Source organism: Hypoxylon trugodes (assembly GCF_022578975.1).
Source record: "Hypoxylon trugodes strain CBS 135444 unplaced genomic scaffold F4822scaffold_1, whole genome shotgun sequence".
In the NCBI taxonomy this organism is placed as follows: Eukaryota; Fungi; Ascomycota; class Sordariomycetes; order Xylariales; family Hypoxylaceae; genus Hypoxylon; species Hypoxylon trugodes.
This window is the reverse complement of record NW_026250016.1, coordinates 1,324,035-1,338,874: the sequence shown is the minus strand read 5'-3', so window position 1 is coordinate 1,338,874 and position 14,840 is coordinate 1,324,035. Positions and strand designations below refer to the sequence as shown.

General features: G+C 45.4%; 4 protein-coding genes across 4 annotated transcripts; 1 reads left to right on the top strand and 3 right to left on the bottom strand.

The window, feature by feature from the left end:
* Positions 1 to 208: 208 nt before the first annotated feature.
* Positions 209 to 2,499, bottom strand: F4822DRAFT_384803 (C-5 sterol desaturase). The gene is made up of 2 exons (XM_051456564.1): positions 1,525 to 2,499; positions 209 to 1,466 (listed from the first exon to the last, which is right to left on the bottom strand). Exons 1-2 carry the CDS (start codon positions 1,776 to 1,778, stop codon positions 680 to 682), a joined length of 1,041 nt encoding a protein of 346 aa, XP_051319252.1. The 5' UTR covers positions 1,779 to 2,499; the 3' UTR covers positions 209 to 679.
* A 418-nt stretch (positions 2,500 to 2,917) lies between these two features.
* F4822DRAFT_384799 (uncharacterized protein) lies at positions 2,918 to 4,987 on the bottom strand. Its single transcript, XM_051456563.1, has 3 exons — positions 4,060 to 4,987; positions 3,884 to 4,003; positions 2,918 to 3,825 (listed from the first exon to the last, which is right to left on the bottom strand). Exons 1-3 carry the CDS (start codon positions 4,475 to 4,477, stop codon positions 3,398 to 3,400), a joined length of 966 nt encoding a protein of 321 aa, XP_051319251.1. The 5' UTR covers positions 4,478 to 4,987; the 3' UTR covers positions 2,918 to 3,397.
* A 136-nt stretch (positions 4,988 to 5,123) lies between these two features.
* Positions 5,124 to 6,132, bottom strand: F4822DRAFT_384797 (uncharacterized protein). The gene is made up of 3 exons (XM_051456562.1): positions 5,897 to 6,132; positions 5,638 to 5,838; positions 5,124 to 5,562 (listed from the first exon to the last, which is right to left on the bottom strand). Exons 1-3 carry the CDS (start codon positions 6,123 to 6,125, stop codon positions 5,441 to 5,443), a joined length of 552 nt encoding a protein of 183 aa, XP_051319250.1. The 5' UTR covers positions 6,126 to 6,132; the 3' UTR covers positions 5,124 to 5,440.
* A 5,332-nt stretch (positions 6,133 to 11,464) lies between these two features.
* On the top strand, positions 11,465 to 14,832 carry F4822DRAFT_384788 (WD40-repeat-containing domain protein). Its single transcript, XM_051456561.1, has 5 exons — positions 11,465 to 12,290; positions 12,449 to 12,530; positions 12,595 to 13,492; positions 13,547 to 14,014; positions 14,066 to 14,832. The coding sequence occupies exons 1-5, from the start codon at positions 12,170 to 12,172 to the stop codon at positions 14,291 to 14,293; spliced, it is 1,797 nt and encodes a 598-aa protein (XP_051319249.1). The 5' UTR covers positions 11,465 to 12,169; the 3' UTR covers positions 14,294 to 14,832.
* The last annotated feature ends 8 nt before the right edge of the window (positions 14,833 to 14,840 follow it).

Below are 14,840 nucleotides of genomic sequence, written 5' to 3'. Positions count from 1 at the left end.
TTAGTCGTACTGCATCCCCAGAAAACATCTATATGAATTATAACCGGTTTTGTACTCCTAAACACAAGTATCACGGCATAATCTCATGGACTACAAGCACATTAAGCCTCTAGCTCGAAGTCTCAGAATCACAAACTACATCCCTTCTGGCGGAATCCGCCACCACCACTCCAATTCACCGAACTCTACGCACATCCGAACAATCAGGGATTATAGAACATTAGGTTTTATTTTGCATTATTAAGATAAAAATCCTCGCAGTATATCTATCCGGTCCTCTTTTCCATTTCTCTTTCATCTTTCTTTTGCTTTTTCTTGCTGACGGAAAACGAGAGTTGCCTCCTCTTTTTTCATCTACGAGGCCCCACGACTTGATTTCTTTTTTGCGTTCGAGGGTTCTAAAGTCGGAACAGCAGCCCCCTATCAAAACCCTCCATTTATATGGAAAAATGGTCCACTCCCTAAACGCCGTCATCTCATTAAGGGGTGGGCCCAGCATTCTGCCCGTATGTACAATACATCGCCGTCTAATCTCTTCGTGTGACTAGCACTAATTAATGAGGTTCGTATCACTGCCGTATATCGTTCCCCTAGCAACGCCTAAGCAAAGTGCTTTCCGTTAGCCGTGTTAGACATGGCCAGCCAAGCGCTTCGCGACGAGGCGATGGTCTAAGAACACCTAGTTGTTCTTCTTAGTTCCATGAGGGTCATAGGAGCGGTCATCGACACCCTCGACTTCCTTAACCATCTTCTCCATCTCCTTGACCTGCTTCTTCCACTGGTCCTCGCTCATCTTCTTCTCCTTCTCGAACAAACTGTCGTCGGGCTTGCGGTAGCTGCGTCCGAGTCTGTCCCAGAAGGTAGTGTACTGGCCGTAGTTGTAGTTGAAGTACAAGTGGTGCATGGTGTGGCAGGCCGCGCCGTTGATGACGGGGCTGTTAGCCACGTACTCGCCGTCGTGGATCATAATAGTCCAGAAGTTGACGAAGACGAATAGACCGACCGACGCGAATTTATTGAGAGGGAAGAGCATCGGGTAGATGTGGTAGGGGAGCGATTGCGCGAAGCCGTCGACAGGGTGGAAGGCGTGCGAGGCGTAGGGGGTCGGCATGATCCACTTGTGGTGAGGCTTGTGAAGGCGCTTGTAGATCAACGGATGGTGGAGGCCTCGGTGGATGAGGTAGATCATGGCGTCGGTGAAGAGGATGAAGAGAGGGTATTGGAGGATTTCGTACCACAGACCCGGGCCGTCGGCGGGCGTGCTGTACATCTTGGTGTAACCGCGAATTTCGAGGAGCCAGCAAGGCGTGGTGAGTAGGGACATGACCGGCATCGCTCTGTTCGCTTGCTTGATCTCAAGCCACATCTGGTTCTTCAGGTACTTGGGGTGTTCCATTGTCTTCTTGTCGAAGACGAAAAGGTAGGATAGCGTAGCGAAAACAAAGTATAGAATGAAACCAAAGATCCTAAGTATACTATGTTAGCATTGAACTCGGTAACATTTTGAAAAGGAGTAACACGAACCATGTGATTAAGAACAGAGTGATGCCCTGGCGGTAGACATTATCTCTATCCCACGCGCTCATGTAGGCATATTTGCTGGGCTCGACAGGGAAGTAAGGGTTGGACGTCTTGAACTGCCATGACGAAAGGGGTTGCGCTGTAGAATTGTTGGCGACATCGAGATAATCGTAAGGGGCAGCTGATTTTAATGGATGCGCATAAGCATAGACATAATCAGCTATGAAGGTGTCGGTAAGCTCGAGTACGACGTCCATCTTGAATAAAAGAATAGACTAGTTACACCGAAAACGCGAACAAAACAACAACTGAGAGAAGAAAAAGATCGAATGGGATAAATATTAAAAGAATGTAATTAGTATTAGTATTTTGGGGGGGCCCACGACGTGTATATGTGGCGAAGAGAAAATTGCTTTCACTTGGGACTGACTTATTAAAGTCAGGGTCTAAGTGCTATGCAATTTCAGCGAGTCAAGGCGTCTGAGCTGCTCAATTAGGAATTGGGAATTTTGTTAGGCTCGGAGTTTAGATTGAAATCTATCGGAGAGCAGGGGGAACAGAGGGAACAGGGGTCCGCCTGTTGTGGTCCCTCTTTTCGTTGAAATGGTTCAGTGCTCCAGAGGTTCGTTCCTGGCTAGAGCTGCAATCGATAACCTTAAGGTTTAAGAGGGTACAGGTACAGCGTACAGCTAACCGGTAAAAGGGTAAGGTGAGGTAACAAGCAGTAACCTTCAGCTTTCCTTAACTCTGAATTTAAATAGATGTATGTATGAAAGGTGTTCCTGACAAACTAGAGGTGGGCTACTACTCTGCTTTTATTTCTCTGACGTCGAACCATTATCAATTGCATCGGCCCATTCGGGAAAACAAATCGAACAGGGATACCTAGTACGTACAGTATCGATTTAGATGTCATCAATAGCAATAGCGAAATCAAAAAAAAAAAAAAAACAATCGTTCTACGGCCCTGCCGTTCTAGAAAGAAAGGAGTGCATAGTGTGCATAGTACGTAGTAAAATAAAATAGGGGCTCATGCTGATGTGCGGGATGCAGCAATCCGTAACTTGATTCGCTAGAGAGATGACACCACTGGAATCTTAAGCTTCCGAAGTCTCCAGAGTATTGGGCTCTGCTAAGAGCAAGAAATAGCGGTAACTCAAATTTTCTCCCCATATAATAGGCCGCTTAACCTCTTTGGGTCATACAACTGACATAAAACTGACAAGAGCGACTGCAAATCGGCTCATCGCTTTCGATCTGATAAGACGGAAATGCCATGTTACCCGCTTTTAATTCCGCTCCGCGCCGTTCTTTCCCTCCACCTCTTTCGTATTCGTATTCAGGGGTTTGCCCGACTTGGTCTAAGCTTGTCTCGCACGTGGAGATCTTGGATGGCCATCATCTCGCCCAGCTCGCCCTAACCTTATCACTTACATGGCTTTTCATCCTTCAATGGCTTTTTTTTGCTTCCTACCAATTTCCACAATTAAAACCCGGAGTACATATGTACCTACTCTCGCCTCTCGCTTCTCGCTTCTTGCTCCTACGTTAATATATGCGGACTTACCTTTTTGTGTCCAATACCATTATCTTCTGAAAGCATGAGGTAACCAAGGTACGGGGTGAGTTTGCTTCTTAAAGAGAATTCATTCTTCAGATCGACCTCATAAATCAAGGGATTCTGCAGCACTTAAAGCCTAGGTCGACACATTTTCATAATGTGGATCATCAGCTTGCGGCAGAAGTCTAACATATGATCAATATTTCAGTTTGACGTTTCAGTTAAGCCTCGGATTAATATGTTCAAATGTCGCTCATTTAATGCAAAATGCTATATAAATCTCTCTTCTAGAGAGAGAAAGAAGTAATTCTCATATCAATGTTCAGGCTCGTCAGGTCCCCTAGGTACTGTGTGGTCGACACCCCATTGACGGATGCTCTCGAAGTTCCTGCACGTGTGCGGCGTGCTGTAGTTCGGCCACGGGTCTCCGTCGTTGAACGGAAAATGAAAGCTGAACACCCCGATGTCACCCTGGCACATAACGAATTGTCGCAACGCATCGATACAATGATCGAGATGGCCCCGTAGATCCGGGGGAGCATCGGCCGTGTCTCCTCCCATAGGCGCATAGTAATCCTTATATACGTTTTGTCGCAATAGGTTTAAGCAGTGTAATTGGTGGAAAACTTCGATCGCGACCCGATACCCTGGCTTCCCATCCCTCGGGTCGGTGATGGCGAGAGAGCTATCGGGATCTAGACCTAGGTTTATCATCTCGTCGCGAGATATCATCGTGTCGCCAACTAATAACCATGTTAGATGATCATTCTATATATATCGGCCACGGATCCTTTAACGTACTGGCTGAAATCTTATCCCACGCTGCATCCACATCGTCGCCCTTCCCTATATACGGTCCTTCTGCTACGGGAGGCAGGTCGAAATTTTGCGTTTCGTACTTGACTGCACTGACAGCGGGTGCTATAAATATCGTTAGCAACGACGCCAATCAAGAAGAAAGTCTATATCCAACATACACCACGCCGAGTATTTCTCTATGTAATCCTTGTCTGTTATTTTCGAAGTTTTCGAGCAGAAGGATGCCGCAAAGAAGGCAAAGGATATGGATAGTAGAATGGCATGACCCAGCCAAGCCCAATGCGGACTTAATCTTCGCAGGCGTTCGGGTATGAAATCGCTTTCCGTTTTTCTCGTCCACTTCTCTCCTTCGATTCCTTCCTCTTTAGCAAGAAAAGGTTCTTCGTCTAGAGGAACCCCACGATATGACTTCGCCATTGTGATTGATATGAAAATTAGATTAATAAGCACACCTGGTGCGAAGAAACGTATGGTAAGGGCACTGTTTAACACCAAACAGAGGACAAAAGCGCCAAACAAGAAGAAAAGAAGAGACTTGGGCGAAACGATCATAGATAAAAGAGAATATGTGACCATTCTGCAGCCCTGTCTGAGGCCAGTGGAGCCACTTTTACGACAGAAGAAATCGCTAAGACTTGCTGGCGAAATGGTATCCCCTAATTGATCCTCGATATGTGCGGAGGATCTCCGTTGATTGGTAAATCATAAGAGATCCATAATCCCCAGCGCGAATGTTACAACATCGCTGTCTCAGAATATCTCGAATTGTATCATGCTAGCGCCGAACAGTGAGAGCTTCATAGGCGATTTACTACTTTCGGACGCTGCTGAGAGTAGAAGGGTGGCCCTAGGTCGTCACCTTACAGGGGTTATGAAACGCGAAGGCCTAGGGTGAAGACATTCTAGAGTCTCGCGCGAAATCTACGAAGATGGTAAAAATCAGGGTTTTAACAATCATGTACAGTTATCTAGGTGAAAAATAGTAATAACGGATTAAACATAAACATAAAATAATAGATGTTTTAAATTTACTCTTGTCTTTCAAGATCGATATAAGAATGAAGAATTATTCGGACCAGAGCTAGGACGTTTAGTGGTGACATCCCCATCCCGCCTTGTTTCAGCTTGGACTCAAAACATCAAGACTATATGATTATGTAATGATGGGGTAATTGAACTACTAATCTATGAAACAACAGCTAAAGTGACATGAATTAAATATGTCGAGTGTTTTGGCAATACTAGTGCAGGCTAAATTTTCTTTTATGGAACTATGAATAAACCTTTAGTAGCTAATTGCACATCAGGATACCTTACTGAAGAATACCTATCCATTCTATGTCAAGCTCTTCGTGGCCCTCTTCTCTCAAGTCTGTAGTTGAATGTGTTATATCCTGCATTGCGTCGTCTTGTAAAAACTGTAAAGCATTCGATGCTAAGTCTGTAAGGTCCTGTCTCTCGTTGTCTATGGCCTGTAAAGCAGCTAACCTTTCTAATATGTCCATTCGAATGGCCATTCGCGTCGTATTTGACATATATCTACTCTTCTATATAATTTGTCAATTTTGGGTCGTGAGATACAGCGAGCGTTGGCATAAGAGCGGTTGTTTGTACTGTCTGCGCTGCTAAAGGTAGTGAAGGTTCCGGAGCTGTTACACGGGCTATGTCAAAGTAGGCACCAGTTAGCACATCTATTTTTAAGAGGATATCTGCTTATAAATGTAAATGTCACGTACTGACGAATGAACAGTTCTTACTGCAGCCATTATAATAGCAGCTAGCACAAGCCGAGTTAAGAATATCCGTTTGGCGGCCCGGTAGCTGAGGGGCTACTACACATTCTTGCCACATGCCTCGACCGTTGATATACCTCGTACATCGCTGCGTATTTGTACGTGGGGAGCCACATAACTGAACACACAACGCCAATAGGTTTTCTAACCAGCTATTAATGACTACCTAGGTATTTATATTGGAAAGGGCCCTCTAACTTACGATTTCTACGTCTCTTTAGTACTGAGAAGGGCTTTTTATGGCCGGGAGGACGTTGGTTTTCTAAAGGTTGGCGGTAAGGGACTTCATTTAGTAAACGAACGATGGGTCTATGTTTAGGCTGTTCCAGATTGGACACACAATCGTACGCTACTTTGGCTGCCTCCCATACAGTACTCGGCGGCTCTTTGTCGTTCAAAGAGGAAGGAACCTTCAATCTAATACGAGGCATACTGTCGAAAGACTATATTATGAACGAAAAATCGAGCCTTCCGTTAACTTCAATTAATTTTTGTCACGTGGTGATTATTCATATCTGCTGCCTATCAGAGCTGCTTGGCTCCTTATACATATACTATACATGCTGTATTATATTATGTATAGTCTTCCTTATGTTCTAGCCACACCTGGTCCGTATATATGACTGGCCTGTGCGATGTATCTGTAGGGATGTGGTGTGGCGTGTGAGGAGTTTTAGTCCAATATGTAATAAATAATACTCGGAAATGAGATCTAATGCGTATATGACAAAAATTAACAAAGTTATAAAAGAATATAGATACACGTTTGTCATGTTTGCCGTAAACGTTGGTTAATCCCACATGTGCCTTAGACTACAGTTCTATAGAATCTTTTTGAACAAATCTATGTAACCTAATTAATTAAAAATTCAAATGTACAACAGAACTTGTGGTCTGAGCTTACTGAGATCCTAGTCCTTAGGGCAGCTGAAATACACGCCTTGGCGAACAATGACGGGTACGCACGGATAACAATTAACAATAAGCTCGCGTAGGAATTTATCGCAGCAATATAATAACATTCTCGTCTTCAGAATCCTAGAGCCGGTGATCCTTGGCTGCTTCTAAGCGGTTGTAAATAGTCGCTAAAATTCATTTCACCATTGACTGTCGTACGAGAAGTATGATCCCATTAACCATTATGGTATGACGTAACGTATGATCTGGGGACAACCTTATACCCTGTTTGTCCCAGACTTATCATCTTCATGGTTGCTCTCTAGAAAAGGGGCATTGATAGTCATATTCGGATATCTGTTAGCAACGTCAACTTCAATACACCGAGAATCCCACAGCCTCTATCCTTTCTAACGAGAGGCCAGAATGACTAAAGAGAATCAGTGGTGAATCCCAAAAGCCTCAGTCTCATCACCACGCCATACCGAGGGAAAAAAGCGAGACATACATTACAGGCGTCGACTTAGACAAGACGCTGCATATCTGCGTCAATATCACTCGTATTCTGACCAAACGACAGCTACCAAATTGTCAAGATATAAAGTCGACCCCCAATGCGGTAATGAAGCCGACTCCTCTATGAGTCGAGTCGATTATTCAACATTCCGACGAGATGAAACTTACGCAGGGTGAGTACTACGCTAAAGGACGACCAAATCTACTACCATGTGAATGTTCAAGCCAAATATTTCATACATGGATTCAGCCACAGCGTGTACTCCAGGGCCGTCCCTCCTCCTAGGAGCAAGGTCCAGCGAATCTCAAAGGCATCGAGTCTCAATCGATAGGACTATAGGTAAGCCACTGAGATTTTTATCGCCTCGATGACAACTACGCTGGAAGTTGCCTAGATCGAGAGTACAAGAACAAAGGTGCGCAAATTTATGTAGCTGTTGCCGATCTATTGGCTTATATGCAGGTTCAATTCATGTGGCGGCCGACTCATTGATTAGTCCTTTATAACCTACTGGGGGCATAAGCACTCTCAAGGCAGCAGCCTACGTCACTGCGTCGGTGGCGCGTGGGGGAAAGCTATTCTATCAGATAGGTCGACACCGGGAGTCGGAAGCTGCCGCGATAAACGACGACGGAGATATGCCACAGAACTTATTTCATCAATCCTAATAAACAGTCTGGGCCTGCAGACGCCACTGTTTCGGTGAATGCGCGAGTAAAATGCAAGCTGGCATTACTAGAGGACGGAACCACTACAGCTAGCCGCCCGGGCATTGTACGTAGGACATCGGATGCTGCAGCAGTACCTACCCAGGTATCAAATGCTGGTTTATTGGCTGAAAAGTATGCAAGACGTGAAACACAGCGCCCGGTTATATACCCGCTGTGCTAAGAGAAGTAAAAGACCCGAGTTACGACGTCGGTGATAAGCGTGCTCGATATATGATTCGGTCTAGTAGCCGGTCGCTTGGCCACTCAGATCTCTCGTATCGGCGGATGTAATGTTGGGGTTCGGGGTGAGAAATGACAGCTTTAAATCAACTCTCGACACAGTCTTGCATTCTTATAATTAAGCCAGTTACACAGCATCATTCCAACAGTATCCTCGTATACAGATTGAGGATCTACTTCGTGTAGATTACAAAAGCGGCACTCACAAATTTACTTGTGTCCTTAGGGGTTACCGAACTTGGACTTGGGGGATTATCTAAGTATATAACTATAAAATGGTAATAGGTAGAAAGTACGTACATTCTGCTGCTTGGTTCTAACCTCCACCTTTAAGTATTAGGTCGGTGTGTAGCCCTATCATGACGGTAGGATGGTCGGTAAAAACCGACCAGCTATCCAACATCAGCCACTCGCTACTCATGCCGGGGTGAAGCTTACTTGGTAGCGGCCACGCAGTTCCCTTTAGGTAGTTCACAATTGAAGTGACATTAATGAAGTATCTGGAATACCATTATAAGTATACCTAGATTCACTATGTCACTTTAAGTCCTACGAGGCTCCGTGCTCAAGCTTACGCAGCTGATGCAATAAAGTTTTGGATCCTGTGCCTCTCGAGTGTTTCTTGGACGATCCTAGTAGATTATTGGCACTCAGCCGCTTGACCCAAACTTCAACGTCATGCAAATAGGCGGCTCATGATGTACGGTCTTCACAGTTGCATATACGTGCTGGGACTGTAGCATCTTGTATGCGTAGCACTATCTTAACCTTCGTGGTCTAATGAGGTTTTACGTCTCAGTAAGTTTTAGGTCGATATTCGTCGATATTACAGCATTTTAATGGTTAGTTGTTAGGTGGCCCGGTGATTTCACAATTAGGTGCTTAAAAGATTTAATATTAAATAATAAGAAATATAATGATATAATTATTGAATTATATATAATACTAATATCAACTTGCGAACGGATGTTCAGAGAATTGTTTGCCTCGTTTGCTGTGTCGTGTACTACATAATAGAAAATTAGCACTATTTTCGGGCGAGCGCGGGTAGAGCAAAGAGGGAATATGCATGGTTAGCTAAACATCCCAGAATAATGCAGGGCATACATATCCCTATATTAATAGTTATATTCTAACGCAACCATACCTTAGCGTAGAGTGGGAATACCCAATGCACGTGTAGCTGAAGTTAAAAATCTAGTATCAAGAGGAGCTTACTATATCCGTTCGTGGTAGTAGATGATGCGACACGTAGAATTTAGAATTTCCCTAATGCGGCTTTGTTTTCTACCCGCACAAGCGAGGTTCCTTCCTACACATCAATTTTTGCCGAAGTCAATTCCCCCATTTTAGCACAAGGCGAGTCATAGACCGATAAAACCTTGTTTTGTTGTTCGGTTATGTGGAGTTGATTAGGCTTACTTATAATTGGATATGGGTACCGGCTATGGAGACACCATGCCGTTTCAACGGAGATAGCGTAGCTCCGAAATAGCGGGAATGTCCGAGCATACCTAACCTGTTCAAAGTTCATTGGTCAGAATGAAAATATCTTTTAGACCAATCAGGTTTGTTGGGGTTGGATGGATACCCAGGTACTTAGTCTCATGCAGTCGCCCATTTTGTATTACATCTTCAAATTATCCATGGATGTGTACCTCCAGCATATGTACCTAGTGACTTACTTATTGACAAAGGCGATAATGACGACTATAGCAGCGCACTGACATTCCTAAAGAAAAGCTATTAATAAATAGATGAAAGAAAGAAACAAAGTAGCCGAGTCAAATTAAAGCTTGTTGATTCCTATTGTATAAGTCTATAAAATTCATACTCCGAGATCTAATATAGTTAGTTAATGACTTAGTAGCCACTTTAAGATGTATCTATGCTACGTCTAATAATATCTATAGTAAATTTCATCGCGTCGTTTTGAAATTTTTATTCTTCACAAATCATCTGACCAGACAGCAAGATCACTCGCATTTTCATGCATAGTATGTTGCAAGTTGCCGCTGCGTGAGTGGTCTCTATTTAGGCCTTCCAAGCATAATCAATCAATCAAGCTGCAGGCTGACAAGTCGGTCTCCTACATCCACCTCGTGTAGGTACTAATCCCTAAGTGCTACATATACATACATGTCTCCATTAGGTTACTTTGATATCCTGCAGCTTGTTGTCAACAACTAAGATCTAACTACCTAATGGAGTAACTACATATGTAGATGGTGGAAGTTACCCAGTCTACCCAAAGGACAAGGTATCTAGGTAAAACTCGGTACCTCCTAGGGACATTGAGGTTACGTAGGTACGGTAGCATTTGCCGTAATAGTAAATACCAATCGGGCTGTACCTGTACCCGGATACTTTTGAGGCAAGTTAAAAAAAAGGTGGGGGAACAGGTGGTCACGCCTAAACAGCCGAAACACTTCCAAAATTTCTAGGTACTTGGTAGAAAACTTTGGGTTCACGCCGGCCGTTTGTACACCGACCAATCCCCATAATTTCTTACATCCTTACCCGAGCTGGATCTATCGCTGGCTCGCTCCCCTATATTACTCCCCTGTCATCCAACCTCGGGAAAGCAGCACGTACAGTAGTGTCTCTCTTCCTCCGTATAAATGTACAAAAGTACATCGAGGCAAGGTGCCAGTCTACAATATGACATACACTACTTTGCGCGGACACGTAGCACAAGAAAGGTCAAAAAGAGGCGTTGAGACAATGCAACACATTTTTACAAGAGAGAACTTTCGTACACTTGCATTGTACTTGGGGTGGTAGGGTAAGACTTAGCTAACGCGCCGCCCCGTCCCATTTCTGTGAACGTCCGCAAATGTATGCATCCGAAGGTACCTAAGTACATACTTTCATATCCGTTGATCTGTATCTATCCGTATGCACATATACGTAATTGTGTATACATAGGTACACGGACCATGTATGGATAAAGGTACGTAGGTACTTCAGATCGAAAATTGTACCTCGTACCGTCGCCGTTATTGAACCTAACCCACTGCGCATATAAGCTCTTGGCTAAGTGGGGGGAGCTTTTCGCGTGTACCTAACTTTGCCAAGTTGGCTTAGCTTCTGCGTGTGCGCCCCATATCCTCCGTGAAATCGCGATTTCCACAAACTTCTAAATGGATGCCGAGCTAGTAAACCTAGGTACATAGTAATTGTTACTTTATCGGCGCGTACCCAGGGGGGGGCTTGTTTCCCTTTTCTGCTTGCCAATGGATCCCCCATATCCCCACTCACCATGCAGGCAGCCTTGGCCCGGCATCCGCTAAGGAAGACTGACTATACCTAAAGAGGTATATACTAGCAATCGCGTATACGTTAAAAGCGTGAAAAGGAAAGGGAAAAAAAATAAATAAATAAAAAAAAAATTTATAAAAAGGACCTGTGATGTAGCACCATAGTGGATTGTGTACATTGACCCGCTGTCCCTGCACTACCCTTGCAACCTCACAATCCGTGCATTGCATGGATCCGTCGCCGAACCCACTACCCATCATACCTACTCCCATATAACAGGTCAAGGTTCTAATCCAGCTCGTGCCTAGCCCCCAAGCCCTGGTCAAACAATCTGAGTATTACCAACCTTGGGTTTCCTCTTTTCTCTGCCATCCCTTCTTTTTTTTCTTCGATCGTCTTACTTCTCAACACCCACAAACACGCCTCATCTCCAGCCTCAACAACGTTGCCACTTCACCATCTATCCTATCGTTCCCGATTAAGAACCTTGGAACGCGACAAGGCACGATCGCGTCATTTACCCACGACGACTTCTCTCCTTATTCACGCCGACCCTGCCCTCTGTGACACGACTATGCCCATCGTTGCTTAACGGGACCTTGTCAAGTCTCGTTTCGATCTTGCAATTGGGTTGCGGGTGGGAGAATCCTCGCGTGTGAGGCGTAATAGAAGTTGCGGTAATCCTTATCGGAGAGGTTGAGAATTCGCGATTTTTTTTTATCGGTCATCCAATATCCCTAATATCGAGAAGAGAAAAAACATCCCAACAAAAACAATATCATCTATTGATATAGAGCTTTCGACTTCAATCCGGCGATAATCCATACGCGCGCCGATTAATATCTTCAAAATGTCGATGTATCAGCATCGCGGCATACCGCAAAATGCGGCGCGTCTAAACGAGCTCCTGGAGCAGATTAGGAATGAATTTGACAACCAAGTCCGGATAAACGAAGGATACGAACAACAAAGTGAGTCTAATACCAACCCATCAATGAATGGCTTAACAGTTGCCGCGCCTAGCTAGTTGCGCACAGTTGAGCGACTGGAAGCGATATACGAAATTAAAATGACGTATCTACTTTGATTATGATGTTTGCGCGAGTGATGTATACTAACAGTTCGATAGTTCAACAGCAAGTGCAAGAAGCAAATTTAATCCGTGAGAAGGTTTATCAACTAGAACAGTCGCATATGAACATTAAAGCGAAGTAGGTAGACGCTGAAGATATTACTCCTAAACCAAGGAACAAATCGCTAACCTCGCCGATGTAGGTATGAAGAAGAGATGGTCATACTTCGCCGTCAGCTAGAGGCCGCACGAGGCGGTGCCCCTCAACCCACCATACCTGGTCCACCTCAACACGGCGGCCCATCCGCAGGCCCTCCCCCTCCTTCAATCGGCATGGGTGGCAACCTCTTCAGCGGTATTATGGCAGGTCAAGGAGGGCAGGGCGGCGGCCTACCGCCACAGCCCACCCCTCAAGAGCAAGCCCCTCCTGGGCCACAGCATCAAATGCCTCAGCCTCCTCCAGGGCTACAAGGTCCTCCCCCCCCTCCGCCGCCACCGGCGCAACAACCCCCTTTCCAGCAACCATACCAAGGACCGGCCCCAAACGGATTTCCTGGCCAGCCTCCCCAGAGCACCGCTTCACCCGGCCCGGGCAAGCGCGGCATTGGTAGACCTCCGGCTGGCGGACCGGCTACTCCCCAGATTAACACCCCTATGCCCTACGCCGGACCAGGTGCCTCACCGCAAGTGGCAAACCACCCGACTCCTGATCACAGGGCTCTGCCACCTCATCCCGGTCCCATGGTGAACAATGCTCTTGGCGACTTGGATGTCGAACGTCTCCCCGCTCACGTTAAAAAAACTCGGGACGATTGGTTCGTGATCTTCAACCAACAAGTCCCGCGTATGCTAGACGTTGACCTAGTCCACACTTTGAACCATGAGAGCGTCGTGTGCTGTGTTAGGTTCAGCCACGATGGTAAATATGTGGCAACAGGTTGCAATAGGTCTGCTCAAATTTACGACGTGGCTACTGGCGAGAAGGTGTGCGTTCTACAAGATGAAAACGTCGACATCTCCGGGGATCTATATATCCGTAGTGTATGTTTCAGTCCCGACGGAAAGTATCTTGCAACTGGTGCCGAGGACAAACTCATTCGCGTAAGTCAATTATGTTAACTCTTTCATATTTGTGCATTTAACTGAGTGAGACAGGTTTGGGATATTGCCAACAGAACAATTCGCAACACCTTTGCGGGCCACGAGCAAGACATCTATTCACTGGATTTCGCTCGGGATGGACGCACAATTGCTTCTGGTAGTGGCGATAGAACCGTTCGACTATGGGATATTGAACAAGGTACTAATATGCTAACCCTCTCTATTGAGGATGGCGTTACCACTGTTGCTATCTCCCCTGACACTAAGTATGTCGCTGCCGGATCTCTTGACAAGAGCGTTCGCGTTTGGGATATCCACCAAGGATATCTTTTGGAGAGGCTCGAAGGACCCGAAGGCCACAAGGACAGTGTCTACTCCGTCGCTTTCTCTCCTAACGGAAAGGACCTCGTGAGTGGTAGCTTGGACAAGACTATCAAGATGTGGGAACTCTCGACACCCAGAGGTGTGCAGAACCCTGGCCCCAAGGGGGGCAGATGTGTCAAGACATTCGAGGGTCATCGAGTAAGTTATAATCACAATCTTCTATCGTCCATCACGTGCTAACAGGATTAGGACTTTGTACTTAGCGTCGCACTCACCCCCGATGCTAACTGGGTCATGTCGGGATCGAAGGACCGCGGCGTGCAATTCTGGGATCCTCGAACTGGTTTTACGCAACTCATGCTCCAGGGTCACAAGAACTCGGTTATCTCCGTGGCTCCCAGCCCCACTGGTGGGTACTTTGCAACTGGTTCCGGCGATATGAGAGCGCGTATCTGGTCATACAGGTCAATATCATGAGCAGAGACAGGTCGTTGAAACAGAATTGGGTATCCACAATAGACGAGAAAAAACAGCGGCAATTCAAAGATTTACTTGGGGGACCTGGAATGCAAACTTTTCTCGTTTTCCAAATCGGATTTCGCCTTGGGGGGGAAGATGTGTACGCGTAGGGTTTAAGGGTGATTTTAAAGAGTTTAGCTACCTCCAGAGCTTAGGAAAACTCTGGCTTACTTAGTACGGGAGTTGATATGGCCTTCGGGGGCCTTCATCTGGTCCTTCTCTCTTTGCTAACATGAATGCAAGCTATTCAGACGACGATGGTTGATTGAAGTGTGGATACACTGTGTACTTGGAGAGCATCGGGGCAAAAAAGTTATTTTTTGTAGCGGTCTCTTGGCTTGATGGGGCTTAGAAGGACTGGTTTTTTCTTTTTTTTCTAAGAAAAGAAAAAAAATCTTAAGTGTTAAACAAACACGTGTAGCTTTATGTCACAAGTACCTAATGCTTGGCGAGTTTTGATAGTAACGCAGGAAATCAGCTTAAAAATTCAACTTCATGAAGTCTT

What these genes read in the sequence shown, in the direction of transcription:
- F4822DRAFT_384803 (XM_051456564.1), bottom strand. Translation starts at nt 1,778, where the DNA reads ATGGACGTCGTACTCGAGCTTACCGACACCTTCATAGCTGATTATGTC. An exon ending in ACTCTGTTCTTAATCACATG is followed by an intron (nt 1,467 to 1,524) that starts GTTCGTGTTACT and finishes TAGTATACTTAG; the next exon opens with GATCTTTGGTTTCATTCTAT.
- F4822DRAFT_384799 (XM_051456563.1), bottom strand. Translation starts at nt 4,477, where the DNA reads ATGGTCACATATTCTCTTTTATCTATGATCGTTTCGCCCAAGTCTCTT. An exon ending in AGAGAAATACTCGGCGTGGT is followed by an intron (nt 4,004 to 4,059) that starts GTATGTTGGATA and finishes CGATATTTATAG; the next exon opens with CACCCGCTGTCAGTGCAGTC. An exon ending in GTGGGATAAGATTTCAGCCA is followed by an intron (nt 3,826 to 3,883) that starts GTACGTTAAAGG and finishes CATGGTTATTAG; the next exon opens with TTGGCGACACGATGATATCT.
- F4822DRAFT_384797 (XM_051456562.1), bottom strand. Translation starts at nt 6,125, where the DNA reads ATGCCTCGTATTAGATTGAAGGTTCCTTCCTCTTTGAACGACAAAGAG. An exon ending in ACTAAAGAGACGTAGAAATC is followed by an intron (nt 5,839 to 5,896) that starts GTAAGTTAGAGG and finishes ATAGCTGGTTAG; the next exon opens with AAAACCTATTGGCGTTGTGT. An exon ending in TAAGAACTGTTCATTCGTCA is followed by an intron (nt 5,563 to 5,637) that starts GTACGTGACATT and finishes ACTTTGACATAG; the next exon opens with CCCGTGTAACAGCTCCGGAA.
- F4822DRAFT_384788 (XM_051456561.1), top strand. Translation starts at nt 12,170, where the DNA reads ATGTCGATGTATCAGCATCGCGGCATACCGCAAAATGCGGCGCGTCTA. An exon ending in CCGAGGACAAACTCATTCGC is followed by an intron (nt 13,493 to 13,546) that starts GTAAGTCAATTA and finishes TGAGTGAGACAG; the next exon opens with GTTTGGGATATTGCCAACAG. An exon ending in AGACATTCGAGGGTCATCGA is followed by an intron (nt 14,015 to 14,065) that starts GTAAGTTATAAT and finishes TAACAGGATTAG; the next exon opens with GACTTTGTACTTAGCGTCGC.